The 22,349-nt window shown below is 44.1% G+C and overlaps 1 protein-coding gene across 2 annotated transcripts in view; it reads left to right on the top strand.

The window, feature by feature from the left end:
• ITGA1 (integrin subunit alpha 1) overlaps positions 1–22,349 on the top strand; it is a 286,895-nt gene that overhangs the window by 240,257 nt on the left and 24,289 nt on the right. For both annotated transcript variants that reach the window (XM_077285259.1, XM_077285250.1), the window contains exons 19-23: positions 12,206–12,291; positions 14,021–14,156; positions 16,686–16,766; positions 18,192–18,268; positions 21,664–21,747. In XM_077285259.1, coding sequence (XP_077141374.1) covers positions 12,206–12,291; positions 14,021–14,156; positions 16,686–16,766; positions 18,192–18,268; positions 21,664–21,747 — 464 coding nt within the window. The remainder of the gene's footprint in view (positions 1–12,205; positions 12,292–14,020; positions 14,157–16,685; positions 16,767–18,191; positions 18,269–21,663; positions 21,748–22,349) is intronic.

Below are 22,349 nucleotides of genomic sequence, written 5' to 3'. Positions count from 1 at the left end.
ATTAGTTAATCCAGTCTTATTCCTAGGTACCCAGGCCCCACCCTTATAGGCCAAATATTGTAGATGTGTACCAGTCCCTGAGAGATTACCCTGCCACCAAGGAAATTCTACCCATCCCACAATTGGTATGGCGATTGTAGTATTCCACAGCCTAGCATTACCAGTTTGGTTGTTGGCCAGGTTGTCTGAACAATTAGGCCAAGCGAATATTTCTTCTGCTGATACGGGAACTGCTAGAAAAGGTATACTTGTGGCTGATACCGGTGAATGGGTACAGATCCAACAATCTGTCAGGGTTTGTGTATTGTTTAACAAGTCATGCACTAATTTTTTATGATGTTGTACGAATCTATTGTTCAAAGGGGCTAGAGAATTCAGTCTATCCCACGCCTCCGTTGAGGTTATCATTATTAACATCAATATCATGAGTTTATACTGCTTTTTTTGCAATGGCTTGCATGTATCCATGATGCCTTTCCTTCAAGCTTGACTGATGTAGGTGTTGTCAACAGGACTTGGAAGGGTCCGTCAAACCTTGGTTCTAGAGCCTTTCTGGTGTGTCTTTTTACATAGACTTGATCACCTGGTTCCAACTTGTGACTTCCTTCTGTGTTGTCAGGATCTGGAAGGGAAGCAAAAACTTGTGCATGCACCTTAGTTAATTGTTTCTGAAGATTTTGCACATAAGAAGTCAATGACTCAATATTTAACACAAGTTGCTGTGGAAAATAACATCCTAAATTGGCAGTCCTGCCAAACAAAATTTCATATGGAGACAGTTTAGTCTTACCCCTTGGGGTATTGCGTATTGAGTAAAGGGCCAGTGGAAGGCATTCTGTCCAAGGCTTTCCTGTTTCAGCCATGGCTTTCTGTATTTTTAATTTTAAAGTTCCATTCATGCGTTCCACCTTACCAGAACTTTGAGGATGGTACGGAGTGTGTAACTGACTTTCAACACCCAACATTTTCAGTACATTTTGAAATATTTCTCCAGTGAAATGAGTACCCCTATCTGACTCGATCACTTCAGGGAGACCGTAACGGGGTATCAGTTCGGCAACTAGCTTTACAGCAGTGTTTTTAGCTGAAGCCTTCCGAACTGGATAGGCCTCTGGCCACCCTGAGAACATGTCCACACACACCAACACATACTCATACCCATTACTTTTTGGCAGCTGGATAAAGTCTATTTGTAATCGCTGAAACGGATAGAGAGGTCGGACGTGGTGCTTCATAGGGGTCTTTGTTGTCTGTCCGGGATTATGTGCCAGGCATATAACGCATGCAGCACAATAGTCTCTTGCGTAGTTGCCAAAACCTGGAGCCAACCAGACTTGCTTTGCCAGTAGTGTCATTGCATTTGCAGACACATGAGTAGGGTGGTGTAGTCCACCAACTACAATCGGGTACCAGGCTCTAGGTAGACATATTAGTCCATCTTTCTTCCAAATTCCCGCTTGTTCTTCTGCCCCTTCCTTTTTCCACCTGTCCCTCTCCTCTTCTCCTGCATCTTCCTGTGCTTGTCTCAGTCTATCTTCAGTATTTTCTGTGAGGTTTACAGTATGAACCTGTTGTAAGGGTTTGACTGCTGCTGCTTTGGCTGCTTTATCAGCCCTATCATTTCCCCTAGATTCCCTAGTGTCGAGTCTCACATGTGCAGCTACCTTAATTACTGCTACTTATTTTGTTTCTTGTGCAGCCTCTAAGATCTGTTTGATCAAAGAAGCATGTTTTACAGGTTGTCCTGATGCTGTCATGTAACCTCTAGCTCTCCAGATTACTCCAAAGTCAAACACAATACCATGTGCATACCTAGAATCAGTGTATATATTAGCTGTCTGATTCTCAGCTATTTTTAGCGCTTCGATCAATGCTGTTAGTTCTGCTTCTTGTGCAGACTGTTTTGGTGGAAGTGGTTCTGCTTTGAGAGTTTCAGATTCTGACACAACTGCATACCCTGTATGGAAGTTACCTGTGTCATCTGCAAACCTACTACCGTCTATAAACAGCTCTAAATCTGGATTTTGAAGTGGTGTTTCGGATACATTGGGTAAGCCTGCCGTTTCTTGTAAAATGAGCTCTGTACAATCATGTGTGTCTGTAGGGAAAAAATTTGCGTGTGGATCAGTGTCCTTATTCCCCCCTTCAGACTCGAGAGGTAGCAGTGTTGCTAAATTAAGAGTCTGAAGCCTTGCAAATGTGATAGTAGAGGGGAGCAGCAAAGAACACTGTAGCCGCAAATGTCTGGCCATGGAAATGTGTTTTGGTTGGACCTGGTTTAATATCCCATAAACATCATGCGTAGTTTGAACTGTGAGTGGATACTCTAGGACAATTTCTGATGCTTTGTCCAACAATAGTGAGACAGCAACAACTACACGTACACAGGTTGGCGCTGCTCTAGCTACGGGATCTAACCTTGCTGAAAGATATGCAATTGGTCTTTGTTTCCCTGCATGCTTCTGGGTAAGAACTCCTGTAGCATGAGAATCAACTTCTGCAGCCATAAGCTGAAATGGTTTGGTGTAGTCTGGTAGCCCTAACGCTGGAGCTGAAACAAGGGCATCTTTTAATTGTTGGAACGAAATCTGACCTTCTTTTGTCAACAAATAAGGTTCACTTTTTACACAGTCATACAGTGATTGCATTAGTTGACTGGCATGTATAATCCATTGTCTACAATGAGACACTATTCCTAAAATGCTCGTAGCTGTTTATGATTTCTAGGCTCATTCATCTGTCTTATTGCTTCAGTTCTTTGAGATGTAAGATGCTTTTTACCTTGAGAAATGCAATGACCTAGAAAGACCACTTTGGTCTGACAAACTTGTAGCTTTTGTCTATTCACTTTACACCCTTCTTTTTCTAGAAAACATAGTAAACTTACAGTGGACCTTTCTGCGGTTTCTAGATCTGGGCAGCAAAGTAGTATGTCATCCACATACTGTAAAATTACTACCTGTGGTTCAGGTTCAAACCTTTGAAGAACTGTTTGTAGGGCATTTGAATAAAGAGTAGGGGAGTGTATCATTCCCTGTGGAAGGCGTGTCCACGCCAACTGTTTGCCCTTAAATGTAAATGCAAACAAATGCCAACTATCTTGGTGTAAAGGAACCGAGAAAAATGCATTTGAAAGATCTATTACAGTAAATACTTGAGAACTGGCTGGTATCTGTGATAGTAACGTATGAGGATTGGGTACAACTGGGGTGATTGGATCTAGAACTTTGTTTATTTCTCTTAGATCATGTACCATACGATATTTGGGCATAGAACCCTTATCAAGAGTTCTCTTCTTGACTGGATACAGAGGAGTGTTAGCAGGTGATTGTATCTCTACCAAAACTCCTTTCTCTCTATATCCCTCTATCTGTTTTGTAATTGCTAATTCCTGCTGGGCACTCACAGGGTATTGTCTGAGCTGTGGGAGAACAGTTCCTGGTTGCACAGATAGTTTTACAGGAGAAATATGCAATAATCCCACATCAGTGTCACCCTGTGCCCACAGTGTTTCTGGGATCATTGAGAGGTCTAGATCTGTAGTGTACTCTTTTTCTTCAGTATAATCCTCAAAAGCCTGAATTCTGACATATTGTTCTAATGATTCTGCATCATCAGGGATAGTCAGCATAACTGTGCCATCTTCCCTAAAATTGATGTTAGCTTCTAATTTCTTTAGTACATCAGTTCCTAACAGACATGTTGGGGCACCTCTGGCATACAAAAATCTGGATGCAAAACATTTAGGTCCTAATGAGACCTCTAGGGGCACAGTATATGGCAGTGTTCGAATTACCCCATCATAACCCTCAGCAAAAGTTGTTTGTTCTGAAATATCTTCCGGATTCGGAAGAAAATCTTGATTCAAAATTGAGGAAGTTGCACCTGTATCTATCAAAAATGGAATCTCTCTCCCCCCCACATTCACCTGTATCATAGGTCTTCTAGCTGGTAGGGAAGTTTGTAACACATCGAGTCAATCTGAATCTGGTATGGGACCATCTATGATGGTAGATTTCTGCTGGTTGTCCGTTTGGGGAGGGTTATTTCTGGGAACAAATTTGCCTGACTTTATATCTGCCAACTTCTTCCTGCACTCTCTTTGAAAATGACCTGGCTTTTTACAGTAGTGGCAAGAAAAATTGTGTCTCACTCTTCCTCCTGTATTAGCTTGTGCTATTCTAACAGGCTTACGATTCTCTCTCATATCCATGGCTATTCCTAAACATCGTTGTTTCACAATATTTGGTTGTTCAATTGTTCTCCAATCTGGAGTAGAGGATTTAAATTTTTCTCTGATTTTCGGATCTAGCCCCTCTATTAATTGTTTTGTAAAAAGTCTCCTTACTGAAGCATCAGTCAAATCCAATCCTTCATCCCTAAAGCTATTTTCTAGTTCTTGACTATATTCTTCAATACTTTGCCCAAATTTCTGCATAATCACACCTGTAGACCCCCTTTCCCTCTGCTTTCCTCTCATGAAAATTATTAATGCCTCTGTGAACTGGGTACCTGATGCTTCTGTCTGTAAGGCACCCCCTTCTGCCACTGGTCTATTGGGCTGTAGGTGTGTCAATAATTCCTGAAAAAGTCCGGGGGACATTTTCATTCTACATAATTCTTCCCCGTCCGCCCAGACCCCAGCATGAGTCTGCATGATTTGTTGTATGTATTGTGCAAATCGGATAGGATATTGAGTGGGATCAGGCGCATTATGCAGGAGGGACATACCCTCGGCTGGAGACCATGGAAAATACTGTCGGGTCTGATGATATCTAGTTCCCATTACCCCGTCAGCACCAGGTTCCCTAAAGGGTCTTGGTACTACCCTAACAGGGGCAAGTACAGCGCCATATCTAGGTGTACCACAGGCTAGGCAATCATTTCTCCAATCTGGATTTTGTTGTCCACAGTGTGAACATTCCCATCCTCCTACCCCACCAAGATTGGGATACAAGGCTGGAAATTGTTTTCCTCCTTCTGCTCTTCCAGATGGTACAAATGATTGGGCTTTTGGATCTAGGTAAGGTGGCGGGATTATGTCACAACTTTTTCCCTTCCCCATGATCCATTTGGAAGTGTCTGGATCGTACTTCCAATTCTCCTCTTTAGCTGTTTTTGAGACCTCTATCATACAATGTATGATTTCTTCCCACCCATTGTCTTTGATAATTCCACCTCGTTCTTTACTCAGTTTTTCCCATTCTGTACTGAACATAAGTGCTTCTGAAATTCCCAATTTTTCTCTTACCCTTCTAATCTGACTTCTGACTGTCTTTCCACATCTTTCCTGTATGATATCTGCTGCTTCCACTTGTCCTAAGACGGTTTTTGTCTGTTTATTTCCCATTTTTCTTTTTCAATATTAGCTATTTCTACCCCAGGTGACGTTTGGACAATCACTTACTCTATGGTGATGTCTCGTTGCCTTCTCTCCTAGGGAGCTAAAATATTGAAAGGCTTGTCTGCTCCGTTCTTCCTAACATGCAGAACGTACTTAAGTGCTATTATACACGCAAACAGACCCAGCAACACCATACAGATCACAAAACTTTCTGTGTCAGTTAGCATACTTGTCCCAGGCTCATGAAACCGCGTCCTGGGCTCATTCTATCAAACCTTATCCAGAAATGAAGGAGGTTAAGCACTTAATGAGAGTCAAGCATGGGCGGAGGTCTCCCAGAAGGACGCAACCACATGACCCAGTTAGGCTGACTTCCGTGTATAAGGCTTATACCCCAACTATTTCGGCTTATTTTTCTACGCACTTTTGCTCTTCTTTCACAACATACCACAACCTTCACACTGTTCACACACTGCCAGGGACAGGACTCATAAATCTATACAATATGGTAACCCGAGTTTTATAGGTATCTACTCACTACTAGACTAACCCAGCGTGACACGGCTCATAGAGATCTTTCGGATAATACAGGGCAGATAAAAGAGAACTAATAATGTCTCTTACCTGGCCAGGTTTTTCAGTTCATTTGCCGTCCATTATCCCAGATCTCCGTTGTCCGTATCCGCAGGTAAATCTCGAGCAAATACTCTCACCTCGGGTCCCTGTTCGGTGCACCAAAGAAATGTTAAGTCCTTCTCAGTCCCTGGCTTACTAGAGGTAGGGATCCGAGTAAAATGACACGCAGCACAAAAGGTTGTGTGATCATATACAGGGGAAGCCCAGGAGCACGTCTGACTCACTGGGCTCTACCCCTCCTTTATATAGAAAAGAGTTATTCATTTACAGACATGCGCACAAGCGCTCATATTTCACATCCTTTTACAAAAACAGTCTATACTAGAGATAAGGTACAGTTTCTGGTATGTAGGTAAAAGGTTACAATATCAAGAAGGAATGCGTCCATAAAAGGAAATGTCAACTTTGCTTAAGTTTCCTGATATAAGCCAGATGTCTCAGGAGAAAGACACAATGGATTCTTTCAGTCTGATCTCCACAAATGCCCTCCAGGATTTTACCCACAGTAGAGCTTACTGGCCTATAATTTCCGAGTTCAGTTTTTGTCCCTTTTTTGAATATTGGCACCACATTTGCTATACGCCAGTCCTGTAGTACAGACCCTGTTATTATGGACTCTTTAAAGATTAAAAATAATGGTCTATCAATGACTGTACTTAATTCCTGCAGTACTCGGGGGTGTATCCCATCCGGGCCCAGAGATTTGTCAATTTTAGTGATTTTTAGACGCCGCCGTACTTCCTGCTGGGTTAAGCAGGTGACATTTAATTGGGAATTTTTATCACTAGTCATTTTGTCTGCCATGGGATTTTCTTTTGTAAATACTGATGAAAAAAAGTCATTTAGCATATTGGCTTTTTCCTCATCCTCATCCACCATTTCACCCAGACTATTTTTAAGGGGGCCAACACTATCATTTTTTAGTTTCTTACTATTTATGTAGTTAAAGAATATTTTGGGATTATTTTTGCTCTCTCTGGCAATGAGTCTCTCTGTCTCAATCTTTGCTGCCTTGATTTGCTTTTTACAGAATTTATTTAATTCTCTGTATTTATTTAATGCCTCATCACTACCTACTTCCTTTAATTCTCTAAATGCTTTCTTTTTGTCACTTATTGCGCCCCTTACAGCTCTATTTAGCCATATTGGTTTCCTCCTATTTCTAGTATGTTTATTCCCATACGGTATATACTGTGCACAGGTCCTATCCAGGATGCTAATAAACGTCTCCCATTTTCTTTGTGTATTTTTGTGTCTCAGGATATCGTCCCAGTTAATTGCACCAAGATCCTCTCTCATCCGTTGGAAATTTGCCCTCCTGAAGTTTAGTGTCCTTGTCACCCCTCTACTACACATCTTATTAAAGGAGACATGAAAACTTATTATTTTGTGATCACTATTCCCCAAGTGACACCCAACTCTTATATTTGATATGCGGTCTGGCCTGTTGGTTAATATTAGGTCTAGCAGTGCCCCCCTTCTTGTTGGGTCCTGAACCAGTTGTGAAAGGTAATTGTCTCTCATAGTTGTCAAAAACCGATTACCTTTGCTGGAACTGCAGGTTTCTGTTCCCCAATCTATTTCAGGGTAGTTGAAGTCCCCCATAATAATGACTTCTCCTTGAGTCGCAGCTTCATCTATTTGCTTTACTAGGATATTCTCCGTTGCTTCCATTATTTTTGGAGATTTATAACAAATCCCTATCAATAATTTATTATTTTTTCCCCCTCCCCTTATCTGCACCCACAGGGACTCTACATTTTCATTAAATTCACCTATATTATCACGCAGGATGGGTTTTAAGGAAGATATTACATATAGACACACCCCTCCCCCTCGCTTATCTGTACGGTCATTTCTGAAAAGGCTATAGCCCTGCAAGTTAACAGCCCAGTCATGGCTCTCATCCAGCCACGTCTCAGATATCCCCACCATGTCAAAATTATGCTCCAACACCATTAATTCTAATTCGTCCATTTTGTTGGCGAGGCTTCTGGCATTAGTATACATGCACTTGATGTTCCTCTCTGTACCTCTATTCTTTCTTAAATTATTAACTGTTCTAACCCCACCCCCATGCCACCGCCACCCCCAACTCCCTTATTTGTGCCCAGGTCTCTATCTGCACTATCTTCCCTTCCTATAAATTGAATACCCTCCCCCCAATCCCTAGTTTAAACACTCCTGGCTCCTCCCAGCCATTTCTATGGCAGCTTGTGGTGAGGAGATTAAAGGGAACCTGTCACCTCCAAAATTGAAGATGAGCTAAGCCCACCAGCATCAGGGGCTTATCTACAGCATTCTGGAATGCTGTAGATGAGCTCCCGATGTTTCCTGAAAGATGAGAAATAAATGTTATATATTATACTCACCCAGGGGTGGTTCCGCTGCAGTCCGGTCTGATGGGCATCGCGGTCCGGTGCCTCCCATCTTCTTACGATGACGTCCTCTTCCTGTATTCACGCTGCGGCTCCGGCGCAGGCATACTTTGTCTGCCCTGTTGAGGGCAGAGCAAAGTACTGTAGTGCGCAGGTGCCGGGAAAGGTCAGAGAAGTTCAGCACCTGCGCACTGCAGTACTTTGCTCTGTCCTCATCAGGGCAGACAAAGTATGCCTGCACCGGAGCCGCAGCGTTAAGACAAGCAGAGGACGTCATCGTAAGAAGATGGGAGGTGCTGGACCGGACTGCGATGCCCCTCGGAGCAGACCGCCCCTCCGAGTATAATCCTACCTCTTTTTCTCATCTTTTAGGATACATCGGTGGCTTATCTACAGCATTTAAGAATGCTGTAGAAAAGCCCCTGATGCTGGTGGGCTTAGCTCACCTTCGATTTTGAGGGTGACAGGTTCCCTTTAATTGACTAACTTTCATATGCATACATTGACCAGTAGATGGCAGCAAAGTACAAATTACAATGCATATTTATGAATCCTCAGTGTACGCACATGCAATGTATTATATCTCCTAACTCACTGTGACCAAAGTAGTTCTGGCACACTGGAGCAAATCTGGAGCAAATCTACTGCCACACAACAACTGTTTCACTCAGCAGCAGTAGACTGGGTACCGGGATACCACATGATGGCTTCCACAAAGTACTCATTGATTTGTAAAAAACTCATCTCCCCCATTCTCCAGCTGTCCTGGTCTCTGTAGCATGTGGTCTGCACTGTTCGGCACTGTGGTAGCGATACAAGGATGACATTGCGCCCGCTGCGCTGAGACATCAGATGCACAGGGACAATGATGCAGTGCACTTTCTCTGCAGTGTGTGGATGAGTATTGCGTTGCATGGAGTGCACAGATTTTGTGCATTCAGGACCTGAAATTATGTCACGGCTTGCTGTGATTGGTCGCGTCGCGGTCACATGGGCGGCACGCAACCAATCACAAGCCGTGACGTAATTTTAAAATGCGCGCGTTTCCTGCCTCCCGTGATTGGTCGCGTCGCCCATGTGACCGCGACGCGACCAATCACAAGCCGGAATGTAATTTTAAAATCCTGAATGCCTAGAATTAGGCATTCAGGACCTGAAAATTACGTCACGGCTTGCTGTGATTGGTCGCGTCGCGGCCACATGGGTGGCACGCGACCAATCACAAGCCGTGACGTCACGGAAGGAAGTAAACGCGCGCATTTTAAGCAAAGAACGCTGCCGGTTCCCTCGGTGAGGTCCAGGCTGCGTCGGAGAGGTGAGTATAGCAATATTTTTTATTTTAATTCTTTCTTTTACACATTAATATGGTTCCCAGGGCCTGAAGGAGAGTTTCCTCTCCTTCAGACCCTGGGAACCATCAGGGATACCTTCCAATACTTGAGTCCCATTGACTTGTATTGGTATCGGGTATCGGTATCGGATTAGATCCGATACTTTGCCGGTATCGGCCGATACTTTCCGATACCGATACTTTCAAGTATCGGACGGTATCGCTCAACACTAATTATAGCTCATTCTGTCATTGACTAGAAGGATTCAGTCCTCCTGTTATTGCTGTGCTATAATCACCATATGAATAAATGAATGTCCTGATAATGAAACGATTTCTCATGTTTAACACCTGACTGACCTTGGTGTCATAGTATTGCGGTATTATAGGATCTGTTACTGTAGAAGTGTCACAATCGCATGAAATAGTCTTCGTTTAAACTCAAGTAACTGTGGACCGACGTCAGAACTAACGGAAATACTTACATACGGGACATCGGTATGATGGAAATAATCCCCTAGGAACTTGATCCCTTGTATAGCACTAGATTACCGGGGGGATTAAACTGCATGAAATGAAGCGTTAATGAAATGTAGTCATAACACTGAGCACTATGATCTCGTACTGTGCACTGAGTGTCTTGGGTGAGCGTCCTGCACCCATGGATGTGGAAGTGAATTTTTTCTTTTTTTATGCTCAGGAAATTCCTTTATTTATAAAAGCCGTTTCCGACAATACTTATACATAATACTGAGCGGGTGAGGTCACTGCAACTCAGTGAAGCTGCTCTTAAGATTCATTAAAGGGGTATTGCAGGCTTGTGAATCCTCAGAATGCGCACACTTAGAGCTGTCAGGATTCTCTGTGCCGGCACCAGAAGCGGGCGGCAGCGTGATCGCGAATATGCAATTTGCACACATAACCATAACATATTACATAGGGATAATACATGAGTTGCCCGCCTGGGCAATGGGGATACTCGGCACCGGGTCCAGTCACACTTAAAGGGGATGTCACGGTGGCGGCGACCCGGTCCGTGACCCTGGGACTCAATTAAAAGGGGGAAAGGTCATTTAAGGGGAATTGTAAATAAAGTCTATTGTTCATGACGCCACCTGTGGTTTTCGGTCGGTAGGGACCAACGCTGCTTAAAGGGGTCCTCTGGGGTGATGTTGTGGCAGCAAGATGGTGACGCTTCCCACAGGTGAAGCGGGGTCCCCAGGGCTCCCAAGGTGTATGACAGGGATGATGTGTTGCCGGTAAATAACGGAAGACACAGGGTTGCGGTCTTTACCTGGTTTACTGGTGGTAGCAGGCCACAGTCCAGGGTACCGGCAACAGGTACAGAAGGAGTCCAGGCAGCCTGGAAACAAGTGGAAATCCCCTTGGCAGGTCAGGTTGGGAGCCTTCCACTATGCGCTGCTTTGCTGGTTCCTTGCTCCCTGTAGTTTGCTGGCAAGGTACTCCTTTCTCTCGTGTCCTGGGACAGTACCTGCACGGTAGGCCGCTTGAGCCATTCTCTTGGGGTCTCAGACACGGTGACTCCAGGCTCTAACTGCTGCTGTACCACAGGTGTTGTACAGGCAGTTTATGTATAGTTCTATGCCCTCCAGTTCTGGACCTTGCAGTTATCCACAACCTCGGGCTCCCAGTGCTGTGCTCTGGCTCCTAGGAGGCCCAATCGTAGCCTCCTTGAGCCCTCAATCTCTCCTCTGCTCCTTTCCCATCTCTTGTCAGCACCAGACTCTCTCAGACTGACTCCTCCTCCAGACCAGGATCTATATAAATATATCAGGGAAGCTCCCCTAAAACAGGGTTTTGAGCTCCCCCTCCTGGCCTGGAGTCAGAATGTTTTGTGTGTGGGATAACCTGCCAAAGGGATCCCTCTTGTTCCCAGGCATAGCACTACCCTCCCCGAGAGGAGGGCAGCACTACTGTGGTACCCGAACTCCTGGGGTGCCACATACACATTAAATGCATAAAACACATAATACTGTTCACATTACACATATGCATATGGCGGTTGTCTTCAGGGTAGGGACGGGGTAAGATAGTCCACATCTTTACACATCACCAACAAAAATCTAGCTGCCGAAGCTGTTATGTTCTGTCAAAGAAAATAGCAAGAAGAACATGGAAATTTAATCTCCAAATGTAAAAAATATATTATTTAAAGAAAATATGTCACTAGGGTTTTGCTGCCAGCAATACAAAGTTTGGACTGAGACAATGATTCTAGTGCTGGATCACTTACTAGGCTTCTTACTGTAGCTTTGATAACACTGTGAGGTATCTGCTGATGTACTTGTGAGCTCTGGCTATCCCCGACGCCACCGATTGGAAACTTTCTGCCTATGCACAGTATAGATAGCTGTCAATTAATGACATGATTTAAGACAGAGCTAATCAATGAGAAGACTAGCAGGGCTGCAGCAGATGATATACTGATTTTATGAAAAGTACAGTAACGCTTTGCCCTGTAGCTTACTGTACGGCATGCCTGTGCTTATTTTATAGATTCCATTCACAATGGATTGTGGAGCTAAGAAGAGATGTATAGCCGACCTCGCACTGGATGCGCAGATAACTATGGGGGACAAAAGGTAATATTTGTGCTGTATATGTCCTTGTAATGCAGAAATGGCTCAAGGCTTCATATAAAGCGGCTCAGAGGAGTGGGGGACATCCATGTGCCCTAATAAAGCCTATAAATATCAGTGGTCCTGTAACATGGTGCGTGTGGTAGTCGTGGGCGAGGTGAGCATCATGCTACAGGAAAGTGGGGTCCTGGGTAGGTGTGTGCTGCTGTTACCGTGGCAATACGCCTCTGCAGACCACACGCTGACGTTTGACTAGAGACCAGAGTCCAAAAATAACCTTTTCTTACCTCGATGAGAAGTCTATACATCAGATATCAGGCACAAGACTTCATGAACGCTTCTTCTGCTTTCTGCAGAGACAGGAACTGTACGGTTACATGTGGCCGGTATATTACTTTAGTTACAAGTTCCAACAGCCCAGCAAACCATTATGGGAACCTCCATCTTCCCCTGTGAGGGCCACACGGGTCGAGGTGTGTCGCTACGGCCTCTCACAACTACGCTCAGCTCCCAGTGGTTTTGTGAGTACCTCAGTGGCTGAGGAGCGTCGGTACAACTCCTCGCTAGGACTCTCAAAGTCAGTATGCTAAGGGCCACATGTTCCTTGCTGCACCACTGCTTCTTCAGCTCCACGGAGGAGAACTCATGTCCCGGAATGGTGACGCTCAGCCTCTTCTCTAGTGTAGATAATTGTTTGCTTAAACGATTATTCCCATCTCCAAGACCCTATCCCAAAATGTAGTAGGCGAAATATTAATATTAGCAAATACCTCAAATTAGAAATAGTATAGTTTTTTTTTCATTTTGCTATGTCTCTTTCCTCAATTGCCGGCATTGCAGGACCTTAGGTATCCATGGTTACGTCCTCTGATGAGATGACAGTGATCTAGTTCCTAGTGGTCGTAACCATGGATACCTAAGGTCCTGCAATGCCGGCAAATGAGGAAAGTGACACAGCGAATCAGAAAAACTAAACTTTGGAGGTATTTGCTAATATTATTACACCTACTACATACTATATTGGGATAGGATCTTAGAGATGGGAATACTGCTTTAAGACATATTTGACTGAATCCTTCCTTTGGCTTAGTTCTCTTAAGGACCTCGTCCCACTTTTCTCCCCAAGATAAGTTCTGTACCAATTTCTTAGACCTCCTGGCCTGTAATAAGGAGCTCATCCTAGTGCTTACCAGAGCTATGTTTTATCTCTTTAATTAGGCCTCCTGGACTGGGCTTAGACCCTCGTCCTCCCCTTTGTCTCACTAGCCCCCTGCCTGAAATCCGGAATCCTGCTGCCACTTAGGCTACATCCCCATTATCAGGAATAGCAACGTTTTGAACGTACCGTATTTTCGATGCGTCCAAAACGCTGCATTTTAGTTGCCGCCCTTGTTTGTCAGTACATGAGGATTTGCTACAAAAATTGGCATGCTGCGGCCAGTTGTTACCCCTGTCTGTCTGCAGCTGACTGTTGCTGGGCAGAAAATGAATAAATCAACATTCAAAGCATAGCAATGCATTACCGAATATAACAACCACAAGATCTTCAAGGGAGAGTGTGGGCATCTTTATTACTTCCAGATCCTTTGTGCTGTAACTTTAGGCAACAGTTGTCTTATCCGAAAGAAAAATATAAAAATATTACTAAAAATGGGAAAAAATTTTGGTTATGTTTCATGATGGCAGCAATGTCACAATCTTCATGTGTTTCATCTTTTCTATTTATTCCCAGTTTTAACCAGATGGTTGTAAAATTTAACAAGGACAAGTTCACCGTTACCGTGATGTTAAGGAACAACTGGGACAGCGCATATAACCCTACTGTAACCATGAAATACTCCCCAAATATTATACTAGCTGCAATAGAGGTAAACGTCACAGCAAAAATGTAGCTATATAAGTCCGCATTCATGTGCACCTCTGTGTCTTTACACTTTGCTGCTGACAGTCACCACTAGAGGGAGCATGTGAGCCTACTGAATACAGTTTTCCCATTGATTACAATGTAAACCAGTAGGCAGTAAACTTGTAAGCTCCTACTAGTGGTGACTGCAGGCCGCATGGTCTATCTCCTATCTTTAATACACAAATCTAAAAGTGCTGGCTCATCCGCCTGCTTCTTGATATCTTTGTCACGCGCAGATAGGGAATAGTGTCTGAGAATAGGGGAGAGGAGCAGAGAAAGGATCTGTGAGTATGAACTAGGCTGAAGCAATCACTTTCAGCATGGTGTTAAAGCACCACTCCAGCATTTTCTTTTTTAATTTCATTGCCAGATTGGTACCACTAATGTATGTCCTCTGCTCCTAATAATGTACTTACTAGCCGCCGTCTTCTGCTCTTCCCGAGGCTGCCCCATTTCCTTTACATAATATTCCTTTATAGATAATATTAGTGTATGAGAGCTTCGTTCTGTCGGTCATAGACTTACTTTGAGAAGTGACTTCTGGTTCGCCCAGCAAACACTGGAGCGATCTGGCTTCTCAGAGCTAGAAGATGACGACTGGAGCAGCACCGAGAACAGAAGAAGACAGCGGCTGGATTGGTGTTTTAACAATAGAAGGGAACAAAATATGTTAATGGAGCTAAAAAAAAAATCATAACTTTATTAAGGCTGATCAATAATTAAATACAAAATTTAGTTACTCTTTAATTAAATACTAAATAAAGCAATATTACCCCCTAGTGGAGAAATAGCAAAACTACTAGAATTTGATTCTCATAGTATACCTACTGTATTACTGGGCAATAGCTCATTGCACACAAATATTTTTAAAGCGAATCTGTCAGCAGGTTTGTGCTGCATCATCAGAGAGCAGCACAATGTAGGGAAAGAGACCCTGAATCCAACTATGTATTATTTAACTGGGTGTAGGAGTTGTGATGTAATCAGGGTTCTTTAATGTAGCAGAGCTCAGAAAGCTGATCCGGCCCCCATCATAGATTTCTGTGCACATTGTCTATTGACAGTAAGTTGCTTTTCAGAGGAGGGGGCATGGTTGGACCACTTGGCATGAGGAAGTTAGTCTGGGCATTGATAGTCTCCTGGTGATAAATCATTCATTATATGGAAAAAAAACAGCACACAACCTAATAAGTGACACATCAGTGTAATCTGCGTTTAAGCCCCTACATTTTGCTGCCCTCAGATTATAGCAAAACATAGCAAAACACCTGCTGACAGATTCACTTGAAGTGACATTTGTGTGCAATAAACTGTCATTATCAAAGTAGATCTTATGGTGACACTAAATAGATTTGATAGTGTCGTCTTCCTCACAGACTGCGCAGCTTTCCCGTTCTCAACACAGCTGCCGATGGAGGAGCGTGTGACCAGACCTGTCCATCATTCTCCTCCAGTTGGGAAAGTGCTTTTTCGTGTGAAGTGTTTGTCTATTGGAGGAGGCTGATGTGCAGCCATTTAGTGGCCAGGAGAGCGGCGCAGTCTGTGAGGAAGGCGGCAATAACAAGTGCAGGAGGAGAACCTGCCATATCTATATAATGGGAAGTGCAAGAAAATGTTACCAACATATCTGGTAAAATAAATATTAAGCAGAAAACCTCTTGTAAATGGCTTGTTACATCTGCTGAGTAAGTGCTCAAGAAGTGTAAAAAACCGTATTCACAAGAACCGCACTGTGGAGCCATTGACTATAATGGTCAGATGTTTTATTGGTGTAAGAGCAAAGGTGACAGCAGTAGTGGTAATCGCTCTATAAACTCTATGGTAATGAATATATATATATATATATATATATCAAAAAGTACCGTAAAACTTAACCTTTAATTGAACCTAGTAAAAAACACTAGGTGCATAAAATGCCCATGGCGAAAACAGTGCAGGTAGAATAAATGGGCAAGATCTCACCTTTAGGCCGGGGTCACAATTGCGAGTTCAAAGCGAGAAGCCCTGTTCATGTCAACCATCAAAACTTTTTTCCTACGCGTTTCGGTTCCATTCAAACTCTTCATCAGGGCGACTGCAGACTTGTGAACCCCCCTAAAGATTGTGAGTATTCTCTGATACCAGCACTGAGACCAAGCAGACATGTGACCACAAGTATGAGACATGCATATTCCCAGCCACATTCTGACTAGACTTTGCGCATGTCTAGTCGGAATGTGGCCAGGAGTATGCATATCGCACCGGAGAATCCTCACAGCACACACTGTGTACGATATGAAGAGTCACAAGTCTGCAGTCACATAGAGTGACTTTAGTGATGAGCCTGGACAACCCATTTAAGGCAACAAATAGCTAAAATAAATGGAATTTTACTAATTTCCAAAAAGAAAAACTATAGAATTTGAATTTACTGATTTTTTTCATGGAAAAAATGTAAAAAAAAATTGTATTATGTAAAATATGCAATCATGGTCTCTTTTCTTTACAATAGGATAAGCCAAAAGTGAGTTGTGAGTCAGATACAGAGTTTGCTTGTAAAGTTGGATACCCCTTTCTAAAGAGGGAGGAATCGGTAGGTAATAGTCACTCACGATATACTGTGTATACAGGCCATATATACTGGGAAGGAGGTGCGGAGAGCTGGAGGACATGACAGGCTCCGGAGTTGTTTCCTCTGGTCTAGAATGCACAAGTCTATGTTTTGTGCCTGTTGGTATATTGGGTAGTCAGATCTACCTTGATTATATGCTGCCCTCACACATGACTACTACATTTTCTGAGGATAAATCAGACCGGCTTTAAGCTCTCTCAATTGAAGGAATTTTTTTTATATATATATAAACTTCGACTTGGAAAAAAACTAATTTTTTACATGTTAGTGATTTTATAAAATGTCACTATGCAATCTTCATTCTGTCATTCATTTTCAGACCCCTGATATTCAGTTTGTAACCTGATCCAAAGTTTCAGATTTTCCTTCTCTTGTTGGAGTGTCCCTCTCAGTAATATAGGTTGGATGTGAGCTGTGTTTGGGCTACCGTCTTCATTAGCTCATGTATCAGAACAGCTTCTATCCTGCAATTTCTTCTCCTTCATGCACTTTCCTCCTTATTTGTAGCGTGTTTTCTCTGTCCTCTCTGAGACTGTAGATACTTTCTCCCCTCTCCAAGCTATAAAGATCTGTATACAACCCCTCCTCCTCCCTGCTATCTATAAGGGTAAGAGGAAGGAGGGGAGAGCAGAGTGAACCTTCAGGAACAGGAGCTCTGATGGATTTGTAGCATGTTTGTATATCAGTCAGCTAAATAATGGATGCACAGACATTTTCAGCAGTATAATGGTAGAACATTTTTAAAGAAGAAAATGAAGAAAATTGCTTCACTTTGTATTTAGGAAGCAAATGAACAATACAATAGTGAACAATGAAAAAAAGTATATTAAATTGCATATTTCCCAGAGTAGCATTGCAAGGCTTAAAAGTCTCCTCACCTTGGCATATCAGTCTCCTTCAGGATCCCAAAAAAAGTATGTTAGGTATATTTGAATTTGTCAAACCTATAAAGTAAATTCATACGGCATTGGCTTCTCTGCAATAAATAAATTTATACTTGAGGAATTGGACAGAAATTTACTAAACAAACACTTTATCGTGTATCTTGTCCATAGAAAACAAAGGGGATTTTTAGGATACATTTTTTTTACTTATTTTTTAAATAATGAAAAAAACATTTCCAATACAATAATAAAAAAAAACTTTAAAGGAGCTTTCAGGTAACACTTTAATTCAGTAAAGATTATAGAGACAAAAGTAAAAGAAAAAATCTCTCTGGTGAATACAGATAACATGTCTGCCTGGCGGATGCTATTTCCATCCTGGGTATAACAGTAAGACAGAGAGGTACTATTCTACCAGATAGGGAACCTGTACCTGCCTGAATCAATATCATGCTATATGTGATGTAATGGATTTTTTTTTTATTTTTTTCTCTTTTTGAAGATCACATTTATGGTCACTTTCCAGTTCAACATCTCTCATCTTCTGGACACAGTGTCTATATTTATGACTGCAGTAAGGTACGGTATCAATACCATGATCCAATCCCATATAGACAATGTACAGATGAGTCGCCCGCCAGGGCCGTGGGGTACCCGGTACCGGGTCCGGTGTTCACAGGGGGATGTCACAGTGGCGACCAGGTCCGTGGCCTTGGGCGCCCATGTAAAAGGGATAATTGAACAAAGTTTATGTTCGTGACGCCACCTGTAGTATTCGGTCATTGGGGACAGACGCTGCTTTAAGGGGTCCTCTGGGGTGATCAGGGGTGGATTAAGGGTAGCCAGGGCCCCGGGCTGTTCAGACACTGTGCCCCCCCCCCCTGGTCATGTGACGGGGGTCATGTGATGGGGGTCATGTGATACCTGAACCAGATTATTCCAGAAAAATGGCCGGGCCCTACTCTACTGTAACCTATTAAATATTTGTTAAAATATCCAATACAATTTAGGTATATTTGGATTTATTTTTCAATTTTTAAAATGACCAATATCACATACAAGGAACAAATACCACCGCACCATGACCAGACCACATATTACCACCACTTGGTGACCAAATAGCACATACAAGGGACAAATACCGCCACACCATTTCCAGACCACATATTACCACCACATAGTGAATGAATACTACAATACTAATCAGTAATAAAAAACAACAACACAATACTATCACCATGAGTGCCAGTATTCACAGGAGATCTATACTTAGTATGCAGTGTCTGTGTAGAGGTAATACAGAGATCACTGGTGGTATTATACACAGGACCTCTGTATATAGTGTATAGGTAATACAGTGATCACTGGTGACATTGTACACAGGACCTCTGTATATAGTATACAGTGTATAGTGTCAGTGTATAGGTAACACTGACTCACCAGTGACGTCTCTAGGTGAAGTCCTTCATCTTTCATCCAGCACAGACCGCCATCATTTCTTCCAGCCAGGACTCGTTTCTGCAGGAAATAACACAGTTATCTCGAGCTCCGCTTGCAGAACACATTACTTAATTTTTCCCAACTTCTACATTACACCACATGAAGAAAAAAAGGCGACATAGTGTCACTCTGCACAGTAACAGGACCGCCCCCCCATTTAAAACAGTATACTCAAAAAATAAAATAAATACATCACTGCAGTAATAATATCCCTTAATTAGCCCCTATGTCCAGCATTGCCCCCAGACAGTGTGTTCAACAATCTGCCCCAGTATGTCCAGCATATTGCCCCAGAGTGTCCAGCATTGCCCCCAGTGTGTCCAGCAATCTGCCCCAGTGTGTCCAGCATATTACCCGCAGTGTGTCCAGCAATCTGCCCCAGTGTCTCCAGCATTGCCCCAGTGTCTCCAGCATTGCCCCAGTGTGTCCAGCAATCATCTGCCCCAGTGTGTCCTCAAGCATTGCCCCCAGTGTGTCTAGCAATCTGCCCCAGTGTCTCCAGCATTGCCCCAGTGTCTCCAGCATTGCCCCAGTGTCTCCAGCAATCTGCCCCAGTGTCTCCAGCATTGCCCCAGTGTCTCCAGCATTGCCCCCAGTGTCTCCAGCATTGCCCCCAGTGTGTCCAGCAATCATCTGCCCCAGTGTGTCCTCCAGCATTGCCTCCAGTGTGTCCAGCAATCTGCCCCAGTGTCCCCAGCATTGCCCCAGTGTCTCTAGCATTGCCCCAGTGTGTCCAACAATCTGCCCCAGTGTCTCCAGCATTGCCCCAGTGTCTCCAGCATTGCGCCCAGTGTCCAGCAATCTGCCACAGAGTCTCCAGCAATCATCTGCCCCAGTGTGTCCTCCAGCATTGCCCGTGTCTCCAGCATTGCCCCCAGTGTCTCCAACATTGCCCCCAGTCTGTCCAGCAATCATCTGCCCCAGTGTGTCCTCCAGCATTGCCCCCAGTGTCTCCAGCATTGCCCCAGTGTCTCCAGCATTGCGCCCAGTGTCCAGCAATCTGCCCCAGTGTCTCCAGCAATCATCTGCCCCAGTGTCTCCAGCATTGCCCCGTGTCTCCAGCATTGCCCCCAGTGAGTCCAGCAATCATCTGCCCGTGTGTCCTCCAGCATTGCCCCCAGTGTCTCCAGCATTGCCCCCAGTGTCTCCAGCATTGCCCTCAGTGTCTCCAGCATTGCCCCCAGTGTCTCCAGCATTGCCCCCAGTGTCTCCAGCAATCATCTGCCCCAGTGTCTCCAGCAATCTGCCCCAGTGTCTGCAGCATTGCCCCCAGTGTCTCCAGCATATTGCCCCGGGCCCCCTGGATTGCCATTCGCAAAAAAAACAAAAACGAGTTCTCCTCACCTGACCAGTGCTCCAGGCGGCGAGCTCCCTCCAGCAGCGTGGACTCGCCGGCGACTGACAATGACGTCAGACGCCGGCGACGTGTGCGCTGCGCCTGCGGCTGACTTCAGCTACCAGCCTCCAATTGGCTGGCGGCTGTTGTTAACTATTGACGTGTGGGCGTGCGCCGCCCGCACGTCAATAGGAAACCGCCACAGTGCCTGTAGGGGCCCGGTGAGCAGATGAGACGGGTCCCGATGCGGGCCCCCTCTCTCTGCCCACCGGGTCCAGGCCCATAAATGATACGCCAGTCTGACAGGGGCACATGCAGTAATGCCCTGATGGCGGCGGCCGGCGGGCAAGCTGTGCGGTACCACCCAGATTGACCCTCTTATAATCCGCCCCTGGGGGTGATATTATGGCAGCTAGATGGTATGACTTCCCACAGGTGAAGTATATTCCCAGGGCTCCTGGTGTGTAGATGGAAGATTGTGAATGGTGCTGTAAAGAACGAGGACACAGGTTTGCAGTCTCTTTACCTTGTTTACTGAAGACTTCAGGCAGCCACAGTCCAGGGCACCAGATCACAGGTACAGGCAGGGTCCGGCCAGCTTGGAAGCAAATCCAGAGTCCCCTTTACCAGGTGGAGTTAAAAGCCTTCCCTCTGGCGCGGTGGTGTTGTAGTCCTTTACTGCCTATGGCCTCAGATAAGGTCCTCACAGTTCTTCTCTGTCCCCATATAGGATAGAACAATACCTGCATGACAGGTAACTCGAGCCTTTTTACAGGGACTCTATCCCCCCCAAGCTCTATGTGTTACTATGTCTTCAGGTGTGTGTGGCGGACAGGTAACTTGCAGTTCAGCTGTCCTGCCGGTTTCTGATGTAAGTCCTAGAGTCCCTTACAACCTCGGTGTGCCGGCTACCGGTTATCTGCGCTTTGCCAGGGAGACAGTCTGCTCGCTGCTGTCCTCCCCCTGGTGTCGTCGCCTGTCCCTCGCTCTCCTTCACTCTCATGTGCACGATTTCTTCGTTGACAGTAATGACAGATGACAGATCAAATAGGGCAACTAAATCAAATGAAAAGTTCTACGATACACATTGTAATATGGGATTAATGGAGATTAATGCATTTTTCTTGTTGCCTTCCAGTGACAGTGAAGAGAAGAACTTCGATGATAACAGAAAAAACATTACATTCCCTGTTAAATACGAGTCTTGGCTGACATTCACTGGGTATATACTGAATTTTTTTTAAATCACAGAAGACAAAATATTAAATTATTTAGAGAAGAGAAAATTTATCGAAACTCAAATTTAGCAAATTAGCTTCAAATTCGATTGGGAAATTCAATTCAAGTTGAGTTTGCCAGATGCAATTCGAATGAGCCCTGATATCTGCTATAAAAAGCTGCATATTATGGTAGAGTTCTCCCGATCCCAAAGCATAATAAACGAGTGGGCAGGGAAGAAGTTAAAAAAATATATATCATACTCATCTTACCACTCATCTATCTATGTCTCTGCCGGTCCGCTACTCACTCCCTACAACATCGGTGGCAGCTCGGGTCTTCTCCAGCTTTTCATTGCAGTGCTGGCTAGACTTCAACGCACGTTATGACATAATAATGCGTGAGGCCCCATGTCGTGCCACATAAGCCATATCATGCGTTGAGGTCTTGGTAGAGCCGGAGAAGATCAGACCCAGAGAGAGTATGTAAGGAATCTAGCAGAGGGCCGGTAGAGAGCTGCAGCAGCAGTGACAGGTGAGACACAAGGTGAGTATGACATTTTATTTGTTTTTTTAACCCCTTTTCAACCCATATGAATCCAGCAAA

This window comes from Ranitomeya variabilis, chromosome 1, assembly GCF_051348905.1.
Source record: "Ranitomeya variabilis isolate aRanVar5 chromosome 1, aRanVar5.hap1, whole genome shotgun sequence".
NCBI lineage: Eukaryota > Metazoa > Chordata > Amphibia > Anura > Dendrobatidae > Ranitomeya > Ranitomeya variabilis.
The sequence above is the reverse complement of the archived record's forward strand: the minus strand, read 5'-3'. Positions and strand labels throughout refer to the sequence as shown.